At 36.9% G+C, this 21,658-nt stretch overlaps 1 protein-coding gene across 3 annotated transcripts in view; it reads right to left on the bottom strand.

The window, feature by feature from the left end:
- Positions 1-21,658, bottom strand: part of ABCC4 (ATP binding cassette subfamily C member 4 (PEL blood group)) — a 274,791-nt gene that overhangs the window by 26,391 nt on the left and 226,742 nt on the right. For all 3 annotated transcript variants that reach the window (XM_072622112.1, XM_072622110.1, XM_072622111.1), the window contains exon 27: positions 11,064-11,153. In XM_072622112.1, coding sequence (XP_072478213.1) covers positions 11,064-11,153 — 90 coding nt within the window. The remainder of the gene's footprint in view (positions 1-11,063; positions 11,154-21,658) is intronic.

Genomic DNA, 21,658 nt, shown 5'->3' with positions numbered 1-21,658 from the left:
AGTCTAGACAGAGAAATAAAAGGAAATTAAAAGAAGCAGACAGCAAGAGGAAGTGGCATCTGATCTGTCTTGAACAAGAAGCACAATAACATAAGTCTGCTTTTTTATCAGTCTATTTGTCAAGCACTTACTATACATATATATATATGCCTTGTACAAGGGTTACAAAAAAGAGCAAAAGACAGTGCTTGTCCTCAAGGAGTTCACACTTTAATGGGGGAAAACAACAGGCAAACAAATATGTTCAAACAGGGAAACAGGATTTTTTACAGGATAAGCTGTGTTCGTCCTTCAGACCATGCCCTCAGAGAATGATGACATGGCTTGCACTTGACTTTGTTTTGAGTGAGGGAGGGCTGTGCGGGTCACCTGCCTCCCTTCTCCAGAGCCATCTGGTTCTCGTGACCTGATATTCATCAGGATGACTGGAGATGAACCAGGATGCACTGGGAGAGTGGGTCCTTTAGGCCAAGGTCTTTGCAGGTACTCACTTAGGGTGAGGTAACTCCCATTCAGGGAACAGGCCTCTTTAAGAAGTAGTCAGGGGATGGCCCCTTTAATGAGGCAAAGAAAAATAACTACTTCAGGCTGGGAGGGAAACAGCAACAGTTACTATTGATAATCACTCTTAAGTCAGGAGGGTCCAGAAAACAGTCCTTAAGTGTGGAGCTTGGGCAGGGGCCTAGTGCTGTCTAATCTATGGGCTTCAGAGTGCAGTAGGTTTAAAGTTTTGGGAAAAGAAAGGAAAGGAAGGGAAGGGAAACCCCAAGTTAACTGGGCATCCTCTGGCCATCCAAATTTACCTTCCTTTGGACAGGAGGAGGAAGGGGAGGGGGAGACAGACAGGAGAGGATAAGCAGGAAACAATTAAAAAAGGGGAGGCATTAGAATTCGGAGGGGTTGAAAAAGACTTCCTTGTAGAAGATGGAGTTTTTACAGCACTTTTTGTATAGCACTTTACTTATGTAATCTCATTTGATCCTTACAACAATCCTGTGAAATCTGGAGCTATTATTGTCCCCACTTTTCAGAGGAGCAAACAGGGAAAGAGAGATTAAGTGGCTTGCTTGGGGTCACTCAACTATTAAGTGTGGGAAGCAGGAATTGGATTCCAATTTTTCTGACTCCAACCCTCTATCCTGTGTTCTACCTGGCTGCTTAAGGAGAAGGGTTTCTGAAGGTAGAAAGATGTAGAGAGAGTACATTCAAGGTATGGGGTTAACATTTATAAATCCATGGATGTAGATGAGAGAGGTAGAAGAGAGGAAAAACTAGTAATAAGAAAGAAAGAAAAAAAGAATGGAAGCAAGGAGGAGGGAGAAAAGGGAGAGAGGGATGGAGGAAAGGAAGGAAAGAGAAAGCAGAGAGGAAGAAGAGAGTTGGGGCATCTAAACTTATAGCGCAAGGGGACAAATTAGTAAAGAAGACGAAGGAGAAGTAGTCAAGTTGGTAGAAAGTCAACGCAGAGACTTGAGCATTACAAAAGCCCTCAGAGGAGAGAAATATAAATAATAAAGTGTACTGTTTTATTCTGAAGTTAAGTATGTTATTCCCTCTAAGCAATATGGACAGTTGTCTTGTTTACGGTCGTTCTACCTTCCCAAAACTGTGGTTTACAGGTAACTAATCTCTTGATCTCCAAGAATGATTTCATGGGCTACCGCTGGTGTGGTGGCATAGTTCCATGAATGTGACTTGGAAGAGAGGTTTAATGGAGCCATTAGTCAATTACAGTTCATTGCCTTATACTAGGTGCTGGGGCTAAGATGGCCCAAATCATAAAGTCTCATGTTCTCAAGGAGTTTATGCAGTAATTACATACAGGAAGTCCAAGGGGTCAAAACTCAACTCATTAAATAATGGTGACAGCTAAAGCATCCAACGATTACAATAATAATAATACTACACAAAAGTATAAAAGTAAAGTGGTCTTTAACCACACAACAGTCACTATGAAATGAAAAAGTTTATCTTCAAAGTCTACTTAGAATCAGGGTCTTTTAAGACTCCAAGAAATGAGAGTATGGGGTTCAGGTTAAATGATTTAGCAGGTGCTTTTCTCTAACAGGCTTGGGGAATCTGCAGCCTCAAGGCCACATGTGGCCTTCTAGGTCCTCAAGTGTGGCCCTCTGATGAAATAGAAACTTCACAGAACAAATCCCTGTAATAAAAGGATTTGTTCTGTAAAACTTGGACTCAGTCAAAAGGCTGCATCCAAGGACCTAGAAGATGACAGGTGGCCCATAAGGTGCAGATTTTTCAACCCTGCTAGAACAGTATCTTCTGAGTTGTCCTCAGGGAAGTAGTATAATACAGCAGGAAAAACAATGGACTTGGTATCAAGAGATCTACTCTCTGTATGACTGTGAGAGAGTAATTTTACTTCTGTTTCCTTATCTGTAAAATGATCCTTGGGCAGCTATGGGGCTCAGTGGATAGAGCACTGGACTGGGGTCAGAAAGACTGGAGTTCAAATCCAGTCTCAGAAACTTACTATCTGTGTGACCCTGGGCAAGTTACTTAACCCTGTCTGTCTCAATTTCCTCATTTGTAAAATGAGCTGGAGAAGGAAATGACAAATCACTCCAGTATCTTTGCCAAGAAAACACCAAAGGGTGTTGTAAAGAGTCAGACGCAACTGAAAATGACTAAACAATACCTAATATCTAAGAAAGTAATTTGTAAACCTTAAAGGAATCTACAAATTATATAACAACACAAATGGTATGATTTCAATTTTCTTTTAAAAAGAAATAGAGAAAAGACCAAAAATTAAAAGACCTAGGGGTTTAGGAATGTTGTGATTAGAAACTGCACTGAATTCCAGTTCCTGGCCTGCCACAAAATCAGTGTTTCTGGCACCCTACTGGCTTGATAAAACCATCCATGGCCTGTACTCTGATCTTAAGAGCCCAGGGTCACAAACATGGAAGTACCACTATGAAAATCCTCACAAACATTGCTCCAGATTGTGTAGTTTCATTAAATAGCTTATCTTCTCCCTCTAGGAGCCAACATAGGGTAAACTGACATCCTTTAATACACACTTGAAACAAATTGCTTTGTATGCACTAGACAATGTCCATTTCCTTTAATGAAAACGAATCCCATCAAAAGAGTCATTACTCCAGACATCACAAATAGGTGGGAACCTACGGAATTTAACAAGGTCCCCAAGGGAGTTTTAAAAGCTTTGTAAGTAGCTCTCGATATTCCTTGATATTTTATTTGCCATCAGAAAAGTCAATGATTACTTCCTGATATATCTTGGTAAAAAAAAAAAAAAGCAATCCAAAACTAACTTATATTTGATAATAGTGAAGTTACAGAGGTGGCAGTGAGACACAAGAGACAGAGCAGGGTACAAGAATATAATCTGGAAGCCTATACTCTAGAGTTCTAGCTTTGTCATCAATTAGATGTGAGATTCTAGGCTAAATCATAAAAGGCCACACCTTTCTGTGTCCATTTCTTCATCTGGGTCTTTCCAACACATTCCAGGTCTGTTCATGCCTTACAGCCATCAGACTTAGACAATAACCTCCTTGAGGGCACAGGATGTAAATTTTCATTTCAGTATCATGAAACACATTGCTATGTAGCAGTGGAGAATTAATAATGAGGTTGGGCCAGGTAATTTAAAAAATTATGCCAATTTCTAAAACTCTATTATCCTTGGTTGCTTTTTCTTTTTCAAGTTGTATATTCCCAATGCCTTTAATTTTTCCACGTAGGTTTTTTTTTTTTAATCCTTACATTTTCTTGAAATTCTCCATATTCCTCTTAAGTTCTGGGGCACAAATTAAATCATGTACAAATATTTCCAATTTGTATTCCTGAAAAGGTGCATAAAAATTAAATTTTTATGTCAAATTCCATTTTCGTACTGAATTTCATTAGACATTTGAAAGTGTAATCCTGTTAAAAAATTCTCAAAATGCATCAAAATTACCCTTATGCATAGATTTTAAATTTTAAGAAAACCAGTAATTTTGTAATGAAAAATTATTAGTACTATTCAAAGTTAATTGACAAGTAGTGATTCTTTATTTTCTTTAATCTTCCATTATCCCCTACTAAAGCTTTAAAATGTCCCCTCTTTTGTTTGTGCTTCTCTAGCTTTCAGCCTAGACACATTCTGAGCTTTAGGACTCCTGGCACTTCCTTTGGACCTTTGCCATGCTTCGGCATTCATCCACAATTACCTGTGCTCTGTTGCATAAGAATTGTTGGGTTTCTTATACACTGCCAGTCTCTTTGGTCAAGAACCCTTCTGTGTCTTCAGAATGTCATTCTGAAGGGCTTACTATCTTGAGTTTTCTGTGAACTCTTGAAGACACTTTTCTGACAGACGACGTCAAATTGTCACTGCCTAATTCAGGAAGGTTAAAAAAAAACCTTGGGCATACTAGCACCAGAGGCCACTGGACTTCACTGTAGTCATATTTGAACTCTGTAGGAAAGAAGACAGGAAAGAAGGAAGGGAGAGAAGGAAGGGAGAAGGAAAGAAAGAAGAAAGGAAATTGGGCAGGAATTTTAGTTCAACGAAGGTGATGAAAAGCTGATCCTTTTCAGCTTTAAAATTCTATGCATCCTATGTGAATCAGCAAAAATATTATGCTTTCTTTTACGCTGTTCAAAGGGGACAGAATGGCATTTGAACTCATCACCATATCATAAAGGAACTGAAAGTTCTTTCATTTAATGAATCCCAATCCAATCAATGATAACCCTGTAGACTGTCAAACTTTCTAATTTAGGTGTTATCTGAAAATAATCAGCTCGACTTCAGCAAGTATTGATAAAAGTGACAACAATACTGGACTCAGTATCAGCCCATGATGAACATTGTTTACTATGTTATTATGGGTTAGGATATAATGATCAGAAGAAGGGAACTATGGATACAGTCACCTATTTAAAACATGAACAAGACTCACTGAGACAATGTAATCACATACTATCGTAATGGAAGTAGTTGAAAAATAGGCACAAAATTCAGAACGATTTTAGCTTTCCAATCAGCTAAATATTAGTCAATCGATCAATAGACATTTATTAAGCATCTACTATTTGTCAGGTACTAAATAAGGCATTGGGAAAATACAAAGACAAAAATAAAAGTCTACCCTCAAGGATTTTATACATTTTATTTACTGGGTGAGACAATATGTATGTGGATGCTTACATACACACTTGCACACAGACATTGTTTCCTATCTGCTAGGATTAGAAGGGTGGTAGTAATCCTTAAAAAAACATGGAAATTCTGAAGAAGGGTGGGTTTGGAGGAAGAAATGAGCTCTATTTCAGTTGTACTGAATTTGAATGCCAATCAGATATCCATTTTGAAATGTCTCCTAAGCAGCTGCTTATCACTCTTATCAGGGATGAGAGTTAAGCAGAAAGACTAGATGTGGATCTATAGCTCAGGGAGTGATCAACATGGAGATAACTGAACCCATGGGAGCTTATGGTCATTAAGCAAAGAGAATGCAAGACAGAGCACAGGGGCCATAGCCACTGTGAAGGGGTTGGATATAGGTGATGTTCTAGGAAAGAAGTATTAGAAAGAGTGGTCAGATAGGTTAAAATACTAACAGAATACAATAAAATGAAAATCCCAAAAGAAAAGAATGTCTTGAGGTTGGTCAACAGTAAGCCTACAGAATTCAGAAGGATGAGGGCTGAGTCTAATAGACTTCGCAATTAAATGTTTGATAATTTCGGAGAGGACAGTTTCTGCAAGGCTGGATGTCAGATTGCAAGTATTGAAAATTGAGTGAGAGTAAACAAGTGAAGACACTGAGTGGGCCAGATAATGAGGATTTTTAAAGGATTGTTAAGAGATCTGAGAATGTTTGTAAATAGGATGGAATGATCCAGCAGATAGGAAATAGATTATGACCCCCTCATTCTACAAAGGGGAGGATCTGAGGCCAAGAGAGGTTAAAGGATTTGTCCACAGTTATACAAGATGAGAGAGTCTGAGATGATGCCAAGTTGCTTTGAAATGTTAAGTAGGGGGAGAAAGGGAACCCAGGGTGAATGGCCTCTAGTTTCTCAGTGAAGCAGGAGGAAAAGTCTTTTGTTGAGGTGGGGTGAGAAGTGCTATGAGAGACTAGAAAGGAAGAGGGGTCTGGAATAGCTATAGTGGGGAATGTAACAGAGAATCAATTAGGGAGGTTAAAGGGTTATAAGTAAGGGCCCAGAGGAGATTAGAAAGTGGAGAAACTGGTGGGAGTAATCCAGATTTTGTTATATCTAAGAGATGAATTTCGATTTTATGTAAGATAAACACATTATGACAAGTTAAATAAGCACCTAATATATGCACAAGAGCATTGTGATAGGTAACAGGAGCAGATATGTATTTTCAATAGGCATTGTCCTTACCCTCATGGCACATGCAGTCCAAAAGGAGCGATGGAATCTAACTACAGGTAACTATAATAAATGATATGTACGTATATTATCATGTGCGTTAGAGAAATACAGAACAAGCCACAATGTGAGAACCAAGAGGGAAGATCATCAGTGACACGTGACTCTGGATGGTAGGATCAGGGAAGGCTGAATGGATTTTGTGCCTGGATTAATTTTATAAGATAGAGAGCCTATGCATGTTTAGTTATGAAAGAAGTTGTGAAATCATTTACCTGCAACTGCAACTCACAGTCTCTTAAGGTGTGTAACAAAACAAAACCACCGCTGAATGAATATGCATCCAATTCATATGCAGAGATTGATGATCTTAAATACCCCCAAATAGCCAATTACCTTCCAAACAGAAGATGAAGTAATGAGCCTAGACTCAGGGAAAAAAAATCCCCAAGTCTTCTGGGAAGTAGGGTGGATGTGTAAAGACTTATCACAGACACACCTCTAGAAAACGAGAATTACAGGTAAGAAACTGTCTGGCCTTCAAGGTTGGCGGGGCACAGTAGAATCTTATCTAACACATTAAAATTTTAGAGACATCCCTAGGAGGGTGAAATAAGTGACAACTATGTTGGTAACAGTGGAAAAAAATAATAAGGCAAAAGAACTGATCCATCTGCTTTAGTCTCATTTATGGGCATGTGTTTTCTTATTCCAAAAGAGTTACTATACATCCTCTACACAGTTATGAATCATCTAAACAACTACGAATCACAAAGGTAGCTCATTTTATGGGATATTGTAGATGGGATTTATGCAGAGGATAGGGTATTAAGGAGAAGCTAGGTGGTGCAGCGGATAGAGTGCCAGACCTGAAGTCAGGAAGAGACATTTTCATGAGTTCAACTCTGGCCTCAGACACTAGTTGGGTGACCCTGGGCAACTCACTTAACTCTGTTTCTTCATCTGTAAAATGAATTGGAGAAGGAAATTCCACTATCTTTGTCAAGAAAACCCTAAATTGGGTCACAAATGTGAAAATAACTGAACAATAACATTTATCAAAGTCCCTTGCTTCTCCGAGGTTCTACGATTCTTAGTGTTAATTAAGTTCTGAAGAAGGATGTGGAGTGGCTTAAGAGGTGACCTAGGTCCAAGTCTCACTTCTACGTGACCGGCTATGTGACCCTGGGCAAGTAATTAAACCTCTGGGTGATGCAGGCCTAAGCCTGTAAGTTATAGACCCATAGCCAAATTGAATTTAGTGGAATTTGTTGCACAGCAAGTTTCCTAAAATGATTCTCCTAAATCCTGACCAAAAAAGTCAAACTAAACCAAAACCCAAACCCCTCAAAAACCATTAAAAAACAAAACACACAAAAGCCCAATGATGAAACAAAATCCAGTTTTCAACACTGTGCTAGGTACCATAGAGAAAACACAAGGAGAGTAAAAAGACTTGTTCCCTGCCCTTGAGGAACTTAACGTAGTTGGAGCAAGCCGTAAGAACAACACATACACAACAAGAAACAGAAATTCATACAGACTACTATAGGTAACAGGAGGAGTAGTTCGTAGAAATGCACTGATAAGGCATAAAAGAAGCTGTGTGATACTCCTACAGCAAAAAAGTATAAACAAGGGCACTGTTAGAAATAAAGTAAAACCTATTGCTAACAGCTCAGTCAAAATTTCCTCCTTGCCTCCTATTGCACATACCAACCTTCAGAGTATTAAGATGTTACTTTTTAATACGCTTTGACCTTAATTATACTTTACACTGATGAAACATTTTCTCTGTAAAGCCCTAAGTGATTAATATGTATTGTCTCACTTATCTTTTGGGTAGTAGTGGTATTATCTTCCCTACTTAATCTGTGCAGAAAATGAAGCAAAAAGAAGTTAATTTCTCAAGGAGACTCATTTTGTCATTGGTCAGGTTGATGCTGGAACATAATCCTGAATCATAATCCAGTACTTAACTCTCCTAAGGACAAACATATTAGTAGTTTGAATTCCCAGAAGAAGGTAAATGGACAACAGAAGACACTTTATCACTTCTTTTCTATCCTTCCAAGAACAAGGATGCTGAATGCCATAGACAGTTGAATAATTCCAAATTGATTCACAACTTCACCAACAAAGTACTAATGTTCCTGTTTTCCAACAATTCCTTCAACTTAGGCTATTCCCATCTTTTGTCACTTTAAAAATTTGTAGGGCAAGAAGTTAAACTTCAGGGTTGTTTTGATTTGCATTTTTCTGACTATTAGTGACTTGAAGCATTTGAGAAATGATTGTTCATATACTTTGATTGTTTATCTTTTGGGGTATTGGCTGTGTCTTTGTGCATTTGTTAACTGCTTATATATGTTGGACATCAAACCCTTATCAGAGAAATTTAATACCAAGATTTCTCCCCATTAACCACTTTCCTTCTGATCCTAGGTGCATTGATTTTGTTTGGTCATGTTTTTCAGCTTCATGTAATCAAAATTATCCAAGTTTTCTTTTGTAATTTCCATTATCTTTGTTTCATCCAGAATGTATCTCCTACCCACAGCTGTGAGATGTATATGATCTATTTCTCAATTTTTTTTTACAGCATGATCTTAAATATTAAGGTCATGTATCCATTTAAAATGTATTGTAACATAACAATATAAAGTGCTGGTCTAAGCCAGATTGCTTATCAGTTCTATTAGCAGCTTTTATAAAACAGGAATCTCTTTTCTAAGCAATTTATATTTTCTAGTTGAAGTTCCATTGTTTCTGATTCTTCCTTGTCTAGTCTGCTTTACTGACCTAAATCACTATTTTTTTTAACACAAAATAACTAATTAACCAGAATAAATATGACTTTGGTGATTACTGCTTTCCTTTTAGGGCTAGAGGACTATTTTCCTTCATCCTTACCTCTTTTCATCATTGCCCTTAATATTCTAGATCTTCTATTTTTCCAAATGAATTTTGTCATTTTGTCCAGTTCGGTAAAGTATTCCTTTGACAATCTGATTGGCGTAGCATTAAAATAGTAAATTAACTTTGTCAGTATTTTAACTTTTATCATATTGGCATGCTCTAATCATGAGCACTGCACATTTTTCCAGCTATTAGAGTTGTTCTTTATCTCTTTATATATCAATTCCGGATAAAATCTATGAGTGTTTTGTGTGGTTTGGTAGATTAATCCTTAGATATTTTATGCATTTTATAATAATTTGGAAGGTGCTTCTGCATTATTGTCTGGGATTTTGTTACTATTCTACAGAAAGGCAACTGATGCTTGAGAGTTTATCTTATAGACTATAACTTTGCTGAAACTATTGTTTCAGTTAAAAACTTTGCTGTTTCTTTAATATTTTCTTAGTAAACCATCATATTGTCAACAAATAGGGATAGATTTATCTCCTCTATACCTAGCTGTATACCTTTAATTTCTTTCTATCTTACACCTATAGCTTGAATTTCCAGAACTATATTGATGAGTTTGGTCATCCTCACTTCATGCTTCACTCCAGTATTTACTGGGAAAGGTTCTAGTGTATCCCTATTGCAGAAGAAGGTTGCTTTTGGTTTTGGTTACTTTTTATAAGAAATACAATAATAATAAATAATAATAAAAAAGATTCTTCCATTCCTATACTTTGTAGGGCTTTTAGCATAAATGAGGGTTGTCAAAAGCCTTTTCCTCATCCAGAGATAATCATGTGGTTTTGAATGTTTTTATTTTTTAACATAATTATGTTGATTATTTTCCATCCTTGCATCTGTGGTATAAATCTTATTTAGTCATGACAATCCTTGGATAAACTACTGTAGTCTGACATGACTTTATTTAAACTTTTAAATCGGTTTTAATTAATGATATTGGTCAATAGCTCTCTTTCTGTGTTTTATTCTTCCTTGGTTTAGATATTAAGACTATATTTGTCTCAGAAAAGGAATCAGGGAATTTCCGTTTGCAACTTTTTGAGAATAATTTGTGTAGGATGGGTACTAAATATCATTTCAAAGTCTGACAGAATTATCCTATCCAAATGATTCCTTAATAGGAACAATTCTTTTTTTTCTGATATTGTATTATTCAAGTTGGTCTTTGTTGTTCAGATTTCTGTTTTTTGAATGTTTCACTCTATTTCTTTTGTGTTTTCAGTTTTCTTGGTATATAACAGAGCATAGTAGGTTCTGACAATTCTTTTTTTTTTCCCCTTTTGGCTTTGCTGTGAATTTACCTGAACAATTCATCATTTTCTTCAGTATTGGTCATTTTCTTCTTTTTAGTTAGATTGGCTAAAAGTTAAATAATTTTATTGATGTTTTCAAAGAAGTAGCTTTTAGTTTTATAATTTCCATAGCTTTTTTTGGTTTCCTGTCTATTTCTTCTCTGACTTTTCACCTCTTTTTTTAGGCTTATTAAAGTTTATTTGTTGGCATTCGCATGTTTAAAAGTGTCTATTAACTCACTCTTTTTTCTTTTTTTATCTTTATATACTTTATTTTAAAAATATGGAATAGCTCTCAGGGAAAGTGAGGGTCACTGTGGGAAATTACAGTGAAAGCTTATTAAAACAAATAAATAAAAGAGAGTAGCTGGGCAGATAAGCTTCCTCTCAGACCCTCCCATTTTATAGAACAATATAAACATATACAATTGAAATAAAGGAAATTTTATAAATTACCTCTTTCAAGGCATTCCACAATTCTTCATCTGTGTACTCATTAAAAGGATCCAAATTTTTTCTCATTGTTCCAGTGAATAAAACAGGTTCCTAAAATTCCAATAAAATGTCTATCAATGTATGAAGATGGGTGCACGGACAAAGATTTATTCATTTATTTTAACAAAAATATAATGAAGCATAAAATGTCACAAGTGCTAGCGCCATGTATACAGCTTCCATATTTGTTCTATGTAGCACCTATATTATACATGGCTAAACAGCAGAGTAAAATCAGTATAATTTTTCTGGTGATATCTATTTAACAAATAGGAAAAACCACAGTTCAGTTATTTGATGAACCTCACTTCAAGGGTACCAATAAAAATCAATTGTAGATCCAGGTGTAGTACCTGGGAAAAATGCATAGCATGATTAGCTATAAGACTTGTGACTTGAGGGCAAATTGCTAAACATCATTACACTAACAGTGAGTGACAAACAAGGACATTTTCTCTACTGGTACAAGATACTGCTGGTACGAGAAGTCTCTGAGACTAATGCAGCTGGGACTTTCTGTTCCTGCCCGAAGCAGAAATTAACTAATGGGAAATGAACACCCTTTCTATTAAGACACTTAAGCTGATATCTACTTTATCTGTTCCATTCATCCACCAGGAAGGATGCCCTACTATTATTAACCGTAAGGGAGGGATAGGATGAAAACCATTTTGAGGCGTGTCATAATCAAAGTAGGTCCATTTAAGAACTCATTTCTCAACTTCAGGAGTAGTTGGGGGATTCACCCCTGCTTTATGTTTCATTCTGGACCCCAATGATACTGTAAGTTTAAAAAGGAAACCACTCTGCACACAACAGAGGATGTGACTCATTTCACATTTTCTCATAAGGTGTAACATCAGACAAATGACATATAAGGAAGCAAGTAGCAAAAGAAAAAAACTATTATCCACCCTCAGAAAACAGAGGACAAATGAGTATAGTACAGTCTGAATGTATATGTCTATACATGAGTATGATTATAGATATTTAAGTACATGTATGTAAGGGTATATACGTATCTATATGTATATTGTGTATTTGTCTATATATGTATACATATCTTTATAAGTTTATGTACCCACACATATAGTAGCCTTCTTGGGTGGGGGGGAGAAGGGGAAAAGAAGAAAGTAAAAAGTGCAGAGTGGAACAAAAGAAAACTTACAAGGAAGCAAAGAAAAGGTGGACAGCTCTCAACACAATGTAAAGTATTTATTATATAGGTTTTCTTGAAATGGAAATTTATTGCTGTATGTTTTGAATCCTTTCTTACATTCTGCTGTGCACATGACAATGTTTTTTTCTTTTATTTTGCATTTGTTTTAATATTTAAGTTTATGTTTCTTTTCTTTTTCTTATTGTGTATGTAAGTTTAAAATTTAAAAAATGATGAAGAAAAATAAATTTGGGGGGAATGAAAGAAATTTTCCTCTCACTAGGAAAAGGAAAAAAATAGAATTGGCTGATTTTAAAGGGGCAGTGGGACACAGATGTTCAGAGTTTCACATGCAGAAGGAGTAACAATGAAAAACAGGAGTGTAGCACTTTACTGGGATCTACTATTTAGACCCTGGTCTGTCCTTCACTGGGGTGGTGTCCTGAGATTTAAAAGTATTCCTTCCATTTTCAGACAAGCAGGAACATGGTTTAGGGCAGGAGTGGGAAACCTATGGAATTCTAGGTCCTTGGGTGTGGCTTTTGATGGAGTCCACGTTTTACAGAACAAATACTTTTATCACAGGATTTGTTTTGTCAGCTCTGGATTCAGTCAAATGGCTGCACTTGAGGGCCTAGAGCTTTGAGGCTGCAGATCCCCCGTCCCTAGTTTAGGGGAAAGAGTTCTGGACTTGGGGCCAAATAAGCTGGGTTAAAACCATAGCTCTACTACCTATATGACCTTGGGCACTACTTCAGATTTCACATCTGTAAAACAAGGAGGTTGGAATTGATGAGAGATTCTTAATCAGGGGTCCATGGAAACCCAAAGGATCTGTGGATGTATTTCAGGGGATTCATGAACTTGTAAAGGAAAAAAAAATTATATCCTTATTTTCACTAACCTCTAGCTGAAATTTAGCATTCCCTTCAATTGTTTAAAAACAGTTGAGCAGGGGGTGGTATAGTGGATAGTGTGCTGGGCCTAGATTCAGGAAGAACTCATCTTTCTGAGTTCAAATCTGGACACAGACACCTACTAGCTATGTGACCCTGGGCAAGTCACTTCATCTTGTTTACCTCAGTTTCCTCATTTGTAAAATGAGCTAGAGAAGGAAATAGCAAACTCTGCCAAGAAAACCCCAAATGTAGTCACAAAGACTACATCCAGAGGCTTTACTCAACTAAAAACGTAGGCAACAAATATTATTGTGAGGAATCCATAGGCTTCATCAGATTGCCAAACAGGTCCATGACACAAAAAGGACCCCTAGGTTAGATGGCCTGGCTGTAAATTATCACCTTAACTACCCTAACAAGTTTTCCTATATGTATCTTTTGTTTAAGGAGAAAGACAACTACCTTTCTTCCCTCATAATGTGTCCTTTGGGATAGCCTTGAGAAAGGCAGCAGTGATCCTCACATAAAACCATTTCTCAATTTAAAAAGATCTTCATTTTTATTATGAATTTAACAAATATGAATATAATGTGTCCTTTGGGATAGGCTTTGAGAAAGTCAGCAGTGGTCCTAAGATAAGACCATTTCTCAATTTAAAAAGATCCTCATTTTTATTACAAATTTAACAAATATGAACATCATAATATGCAAAGAGCAAGGATATGAAATACTGTGAACTTTACATAGCTGTTTTTTAATGCAGCGTATACTTACATTTAACACAGAAACAAAATTGCCCTGTGTCTTTGTGTTCCCTTCTGGACTACTTTCTTGTTTTCTTCTGCATATTTTTTAATGTTTTATTGACCACTGCTGAATTTCTGAGAAGCCCAAGAACATAAAATAGAAAGGTATACTACTCCTTCTTCTAACCGTGAAAAATAATGACAGAGAGACATTTCATGGTTTCTCCTATCAACCTGGATTTAGGATTGGTAGGGGAAAAATTGACAATAAAGACAGATGGCATCATTAATGAAAAATATGTACTCCTAAGCATAGGACAGGAATTTAAAAGGCTCTAAGTGAATCTGATAAATGGTCATAATGAATCAAGAAACAAATGTGATATACAGAGAACTACTGCCCTTTAAAAATATTCATACTGACTGTGAATAATGGCCCCAAATTGCTTTTGGAGGGACCAAATTAATTTTCTTTTAATTGGACCAAATTATTGAAAAATTTTATCCTTGAACTCAAGTCTAGGCTACCATTGAGTATGATAGGTCAAATAATTTATTCTCTCTGTTGTGATCACACCAGGCTTAAAGAAAGCAACTTGCTGGTCTACAGAAAAAGAAGATGAGAAGTGTTTTGATGGGAGCCCATACTACTCCACACCACTGATGACATCTCCTGTTCTATTGGGGTTCTGTGATAGGCTAGCAGTAGACACAGAAGCCTATGCTTTGGCTTATTCATTTTTGCCTTAATCCTATATCCATTCCATCTCTACTGCTGGGAAGTTACTTTTGGTGCCTCGGTTTTTCCTCAACCATTTCTTCCATTTCCCTCTTTTATCTGTTTAGCCACCCAGTTTCCAGCTAATGAGAAGAATATATAATCTGGACTTCAATGAAAGAATCTAAGAGGTGAAGTTGGACCAGGGGCACTCACAGAACTTGAAAAGGAGTGATAATGCCTATGCTCCTCAATAATTACAACTACATGATTTACAGGAACTTGTATAATTGACATCGTTTTGTTTACTTTTTCAGTGGGAGGGAGAGAATTTAGAATTCAAAACTTAAAAAGAAAAGAATATTAGAAATAACTAATAAATTTATTTTTTTAAAAAAAGCAAAAGACCATTACCCTGATCTGAAATAAAATAAATAATATAAAATAAAAAATAAAATCTTTCCCATGGCACAAATAAACTGACTTGTTAAAGAAATGTTTCTCCCATATAACACACTCTCCTCTAGTAGCTGAAGATTCACATTCTCTGAGGGAAACAAACAGAATTCTACCTAATTACCAAATCAGATTCTAGGAGATGTTAGCAGTAACTGAGGGTTTTTGTTCGTTTGTTTTCAGATTTTTTTTTAAAGAGGGTCTTCCTTTAACATTAAGGAAAGAACACCTTCATAGTTTGAGAACCCTAGTAAATGGTGATTTTGGAAGTATGTAATTTCAAAGAACTGATAAAGTTCAATTGCCTGCCCCGATATATAAACAAGTGCTTCTCAAAGGCAATCCTTCCAGAAGCAAGCTCGCGAGATGGCTTCTTTTTATGCCTTAGGGTCTAGGGAAGGGTGGCAGCACCTTGGCCTTCAGAGGGGTCTGAGTGAAAATCTGGGAACTCAGGAAGAATTCGACACCTCCCCAATCTGCTTCTGTTGTAACAGAATCATCACACTCCCTTTTTAAGAAGGTTTCTGGCTTATGAACTCTAAAGCAGGGTGTCATAAAGAGAAATCACTTCAATGGAATCTGAAAAAGTTCACTGTAATTACAGTATTTCTCTAAGTTTTCCTCTGTCAACTTGAAAAAGGAACTTGAATCAATCCCTCTTGCTTGACTTAGCAATATAAAAACAAAGGAGTAAGAAAAATCTTTCTCCTAGTTAGGACATGTCAAAGATATTTATTTCAATTAGTAAAACTTCCATCAAAACCTGTTGAATGAGAAAAATGGTTTAATAAAACATTAACTGATGGAAGAAACATTTTTCTTTAAAACCAGCAAGTAATTTAACAACACATGTTTTAATATGCTGATGTGTTTTATATATGTTGCTCACTTTATTTCCTACTTCATTCCACTTTCATAGGCTTGCCAAATAAGAAATCCCATTATAATGTCTTCATAAGGGTAATAAAAGTCCTAACAGTAGACATGTACTGCAAGAGCTGATAAGGGTCATTTTTAATTATTCTTTCTGATAGAAATTATTATTTAAAATAGCTGTCTTCAGGAGATGGAGTTAATAACCTAACCCTGTAAATAATTGTTGTAAAAATGCTTGCAGCTTAGAAAAAGGCATGCCATTTGCAAGTAGGAGATTTACACAGAGACATACAACCTTCATGTAGATGTGGCCAAAATTTATTAAGCATACGCCAAAACACATTTTTAAAAAATCTGTAGACCTGCTTTAATTTGTATTTGACTATAGCTTTAACTTAACTTACACTCAGCATGGGTTAGACAGAGAAAAGGTACCCTGATTCGGTGTGGCATATATTAGACAATGCCAAATTTGTCTTTTCATTAAAATTCAGAGGATAAAAGTCAAATAAAAAACCCACCACTGGATGCAATGGTAATTTTGTCCTTTGCAACTGAAGCAATACAAACTCACTGTTAGAAGCATCACACAAAATGGCCACTTGGAATCAAACAGTTTAGTGTAGAAAATTGATAATTCTTCCTCACAACAGAAAGCCTCAAAGAGACCACACTCTGTATGCCTGGCTGGAAAACAAGCCTCTCATTATCGCAGGAAGAAATCCTACCTACTAACCTTCAGACACTTAAAACCCACTGGGAGCACACTGAAAGCCATACAACTGGTCACAAACTAGCAAGATAATTGAGAAAACATTTTCCTTCACTTAATCATTTTATGTTTCAAATCAGGAAACTTAACGCAACTCAAATCCAAGAATAAAGAGTGGACATCTCTACTGTTTGTCAAATATGGGGAAAGCAGATTTTTTTTTTAATTTTCCTGTTTCTAAAGCCCAAGGACCTTGATTAAGTTAAACTGAGTTCACTGTTTTCAAATGAAGGAAATCACCTGAAATCACTTTATGCTGAGGTTGGGTTTCCCTACCCCACTCAATCCTGTAGCCTTTGAATGAACTGATCATCATCCATTTTCAGAAGAAAAGAACATTGTGCAGCAACAAAAGAAAAAGAATTTAAGTCCATGTAAAGTTCTTTTTGATACAAAAAGGTCACTAACTCCAGCCAGTAGTTCCACTGTGCGTTAATGAAGCCTTCAGTGTGCAGAAACAAAAGGAAGGCTGCATTAGGCTGCAATCCAGTTGTATTTCTTTGCTAGTAATAGCATACCCACCTCTTTCTCTCTGGGTTTTGTTCTTGAAAAGAAAAAAAGGAAAACCAGGTAATAAAAAGTGGTTTTGAAGAGAAGTTGCTCTCCTTAACCTACTTTCCCCTTCCCCCTCACTGTGGGGAGTAAAAAAAGCCCAGGGCAGAGAATCTCATATGTAAAATGGTGAAACTGTTAAAAAAACAAAACAAAACACCCCAAACCTACCTGGGTATGAACCTCTACAAGTCATTTAAAAAAAAAACAAAAACAACCCAAATGTAAAAGCCACAAATCAATTAAATTTTTTTAGAAAAAGTCTCCATTGTAATCATGATACAGAGCCGCCCTTGATCTGCAGCAGCCCTTAGGGTGCTATTCATAAATCTTAAATTTGCATGGGATTACTCTCCATTTGTAAACAGTTTCTTTGTGCAATAGGATAGGAGTCTGAGCTGCAGAGATTTCATCCAAAAAGTTTTGAAATACATTTTGCCAGATCACTGTCAGATAAGTAAGCTACTCCCTGAGTGTAATTTTACCTGTGTTCTCTTTTGGAAGCTCACTTAACTCCTTCAGGTAATGACTATGCTCAGTTTAAATGAAATAGGATGTAAATTAACAAAAAAGGAGAAAACTGTTAAGAGGTAGGGTGTTGTTGAGCTGTGACATTCACACTTTCATAGATCTAGAAATGGAAGGGAAACAGGCCTTGTCTTCTCATAAAGACTGTTGTTGTTCGGTTCTTTCTGACACTGAGTTGACCCCATTTGGGATTCTTTTGGCAAAGATGCTAAAGCAGTCTGCCATTTCCTTCTCCAGCTCATTTTACAGATGAAGAAACTGAGGTAAACAAGGTGAACTGACTTGCCTAGGGTTACATAGCTAGTAAGTGCCTGAGGACAGATTTGAACCCAGGAAGATGAGACTTTCCTACTCTGGGTCTGGCATTTTATCCACTTCACCATGTCTCTAGGTCTGGCATTTTATCCACTTCACCATGTCTCTAGATCTGGCATTTTATCTACTTCACCACATAGCTGCCTCCATCAAAAAGGTAGGAAACATCTAAAACAGAATCTTCAAATGGAAACATTCTGCTGTGTGAACAGGTAAGCTACGTTATTCTGGACATGCAGACCAGAGGACCTGAGTTCAAACCCTGCCTCAGACATTAAGCAGTTGCGTGATCGTGGACAAGTCACTTTAATCTTTCTCAGTTCTCATTTCTTCATCTTTTAAAACAAGAAAAAGGAAGAGAGGACAATAAGAGGACATAATTCTGGGGGCGGGGAATGAAGATAAAAGGAAATGACAGATGGACTTTGCTAACTTTAAAGCTATAAATGCAAGTGGTTATTACTATTTGACTCTATCTTCCCAGGGGTAAACACAAAATCTGGGCAGATAAATGCCTTCTTTGAGAACACAGCCACATCACTCTTCACTGACTCTTCACTCATAAGGCATGAGGAGCATCTTTCACAGCCCCTCTCCAGTCCCAAGCCTCACTACCACCATTCTGTTTTCTTATCTCCCTGAATCTGTCTTGTTAATGAGTCAGAAGAGATAAAGAGCTCCAGCTGTGGAGGTTAAGCCTGGGAATCCCCATCATTCCTATCCTGGAGAATCAGGAGACTGTCAAAAACAGGATTCGTGTTAGACAAATAGCACTGTTGTCTTACTCTCAATGCTGCCCTAAATGTTCCAAATTTCCCTGGAAAAAAGAAGGCAAGTGGAACCCCCGGGCAATGATTTCTAGCCTTCAAGTTCAGAAGGAAACAGGCATTTAAGATTTCTTTTCTCTCTTTGACGCTAGGTACTCAGACAAATTATGACATTTACCCACATTACACCTCTTTTTTCTTTCATTAGTGGGTCCTGTTCTTATCACTGAGGAAAGGAGGTTTTGAGATTCTACTCAAAATTCCCCAGCCCCTAGACAAAAAGGAAAAAAATCCTTGCTCAGAAATTCCATTTCACTCAGAAATCAAATGGAACTTGAGTTTACCGGCAAAACAATAAACAAACCAACCACCACTGACAATGGAGACACAGTGTTTTAAAGTGCCCAACCTGTCCAAATGTTAGCATACCATTAGAAATGAACACTGCTAACAGTAGAAGAGCCTGCTTTAGGGTAAAAGTTTCGAGTGAATTCAATGTTAATCTTACAGGTGTGGGGATGTTTCAAAAGTAGGGAAGTGAGAAAGTCAAGAAAAAATATTTTGGATAAAATATCTCAGAGAGTAATGTGGAAATGTTAGGAAACAGAGCAGCAAGGAGGGTGGAGCTGGTCACAGACAGGAAGTGAATAGGTTTATTCAACGGCAGAGAAATGTAGTTAGTAGAAAGAGCTCCAGATTGGAAGTTAGAGCATTCATGGTCCAGTTCTGCTATCCAGCCACCTCAGTGACCTTGAATAAAACACTTGATCTCTCTGGTCTTCGGTTAACTCCAATATCAAATGAGGGGATTGCACTAGAAGAGTTCTAAGTTCCCTGATGATTCTCTATCAGTGATTCTATGGTAGGGTTCTAAGGGAAGGAAGAACAAAGAAAGGCTTGGAGGACGAATATAAAAAAAGGTGAGAGTCCTTGACCTTGTGCATTTTGTCCATAAAAGCATATATTATACTCAAGCAATACTGCTTTAAAAGGAAGCCAACACAGTGTAATGGTGGACAGAATGCTTGTTTTGCGAATCAAGACTGGGTTCCAAGTCCTGCTTCCGACGCATGAAGTATGCTCATGAGCAAATCACTTAACCTCACAGCGTTTAAGAGAAGACACAGATGTGTCCTTGACAAAGCATATATAGGTGCCAAAAAAGGACCTATCAGATCTGTGCACAGAAAAAAAAACTTCATGACAACCATCAACAAGGCCAGAGAAAGGATCATAGAAGATAAAAGGGATAATTTTGATTATATAAAATTAAAGTGTTTGCACAAACTAATAAAGCTAAGAATAAAAGGTAAACAACAGAAAAAAAAACTTTGCAGAAAGTTTCTCTTTTAAAGGTCTCATGTCCAAGATATATAAGGAAGAAATTCAAATTTGTAAGAATAAGAGTCATCTGAGCCATTCTCTAAATGATAAAGAGTCTAATGATATGAAAAAGCAGTTCTCAAGGGAAGAAACACAGGTTATCTGTAGACATATTTTTTAAATGCTTCCGAAACACTAACAGAGAAACGTCAATTAAAGTAACTCTGAGATTCTACTTCATACCTATCGTCTTGGTAAAGGCAACAAAGAAGGAAAATAATAAATGCTGGAGGGGCTGTGGGAAAATAGGCATACTAATGCATTGTTGGTGGACCAATAACCTTTCTGAAAAGCAATTTGGAATTATATATAAGAAGTTACTATGTCCTTTGCCCCAGCTCTACCACTGCTAGGCCCACACCTAAAAAGAAAGGAAAAGAAATAAAGGAAATAGGAAAAAGGAAGAAGTTCTATATGTATAAAAATATTTATAGCAGTTGTTTTTGTGATGGCTAAAAACTGGAATTAAAATGGATGCCTATCAATTAAGGAATGTAGGTTAATAAGTTGTGGCATATCAATGAATTGATAAACATTTACTAAAGCTATGTGCCAGGCCCTGTGCTAAGTGCTGGGGATACGAAAATTGGCAAAAGACAATCTCTGACATCAAGGAGCTCAAAATCCAACAGGGGAGATAACATGCAAACAAATGAGTAGAAAAGGAGCTGTTATATAAGATAAATAGGAAATAATTAAAAGAGCAAAGAACTGGAATTAAGAGGAGTTGAGAATGGCTTTCTGTAAAAGATGCTATTTTAGTTGGAACTTAAAGGAAGCCAGGGAAAATCAAGAGTTAGAAATGAGGAGAGAGAGCGCTCCTCCTCAGAAAAAATTCATCAGAAAAAATTGCCGGGAGCCAAGAGACAGAGTGCTGAAACAGCCAGGAGGCCAATGCCATTGGACAGAAGAATACAATACGGGAAATATTGTGTAAGAACACTAGAAATGTTGGAGGGGACTAGTTTATGAAGGGTTTTGAAGGCCAAACAGCATTTTTATCTGATTCTGGAGACAATGAGGAACCACTAGAGCTTATTGAGTTGAGGAATGACGTGGTCCAACCTAATCTTTTAGGAAAATCACTTGGTGGCTGAATGGAGGATGGATTGGAGTGGGGAGACGCTTGAGGCATGGAATGAGACAAAATGGTGTAGAGTTAGGGGAGAAGAACCAGGAGAACATTTATACAGTAACAACAAGACTGCAGATTTAAGATGCAGAACGTGGAATGATAGCCCATGAGGGAATTCATTTTGCTTGACTCTGAATATTTGTTAAAAGGATTTTGTTTTTCTTTTTTTCCTTTATTTCCCCAATGGAATAAGAGGGCAGTGGGAGAATAAATATAATTGTTAATGAAACTAAATTCATTCATCCATCCA

The sequence above is a fragment of the Notamacropus eugenii genome, chromosome 6 (assembly GCF_028372415.1).
Source record: "Notamacropus eugenii isolate mMacEug1 chromosome 6, mMacEug1.pri_v2, whole genome shotgun sequence".
NCBI lineage: Eukaryota > Metazoa > Chordata > Mammalia > Diprotodontia > Macropodidae > Notamacropus > Notamacropus eugenii.
This window is presented reverse-complemented; position numbering and strand designations above follow the sequence as displayed.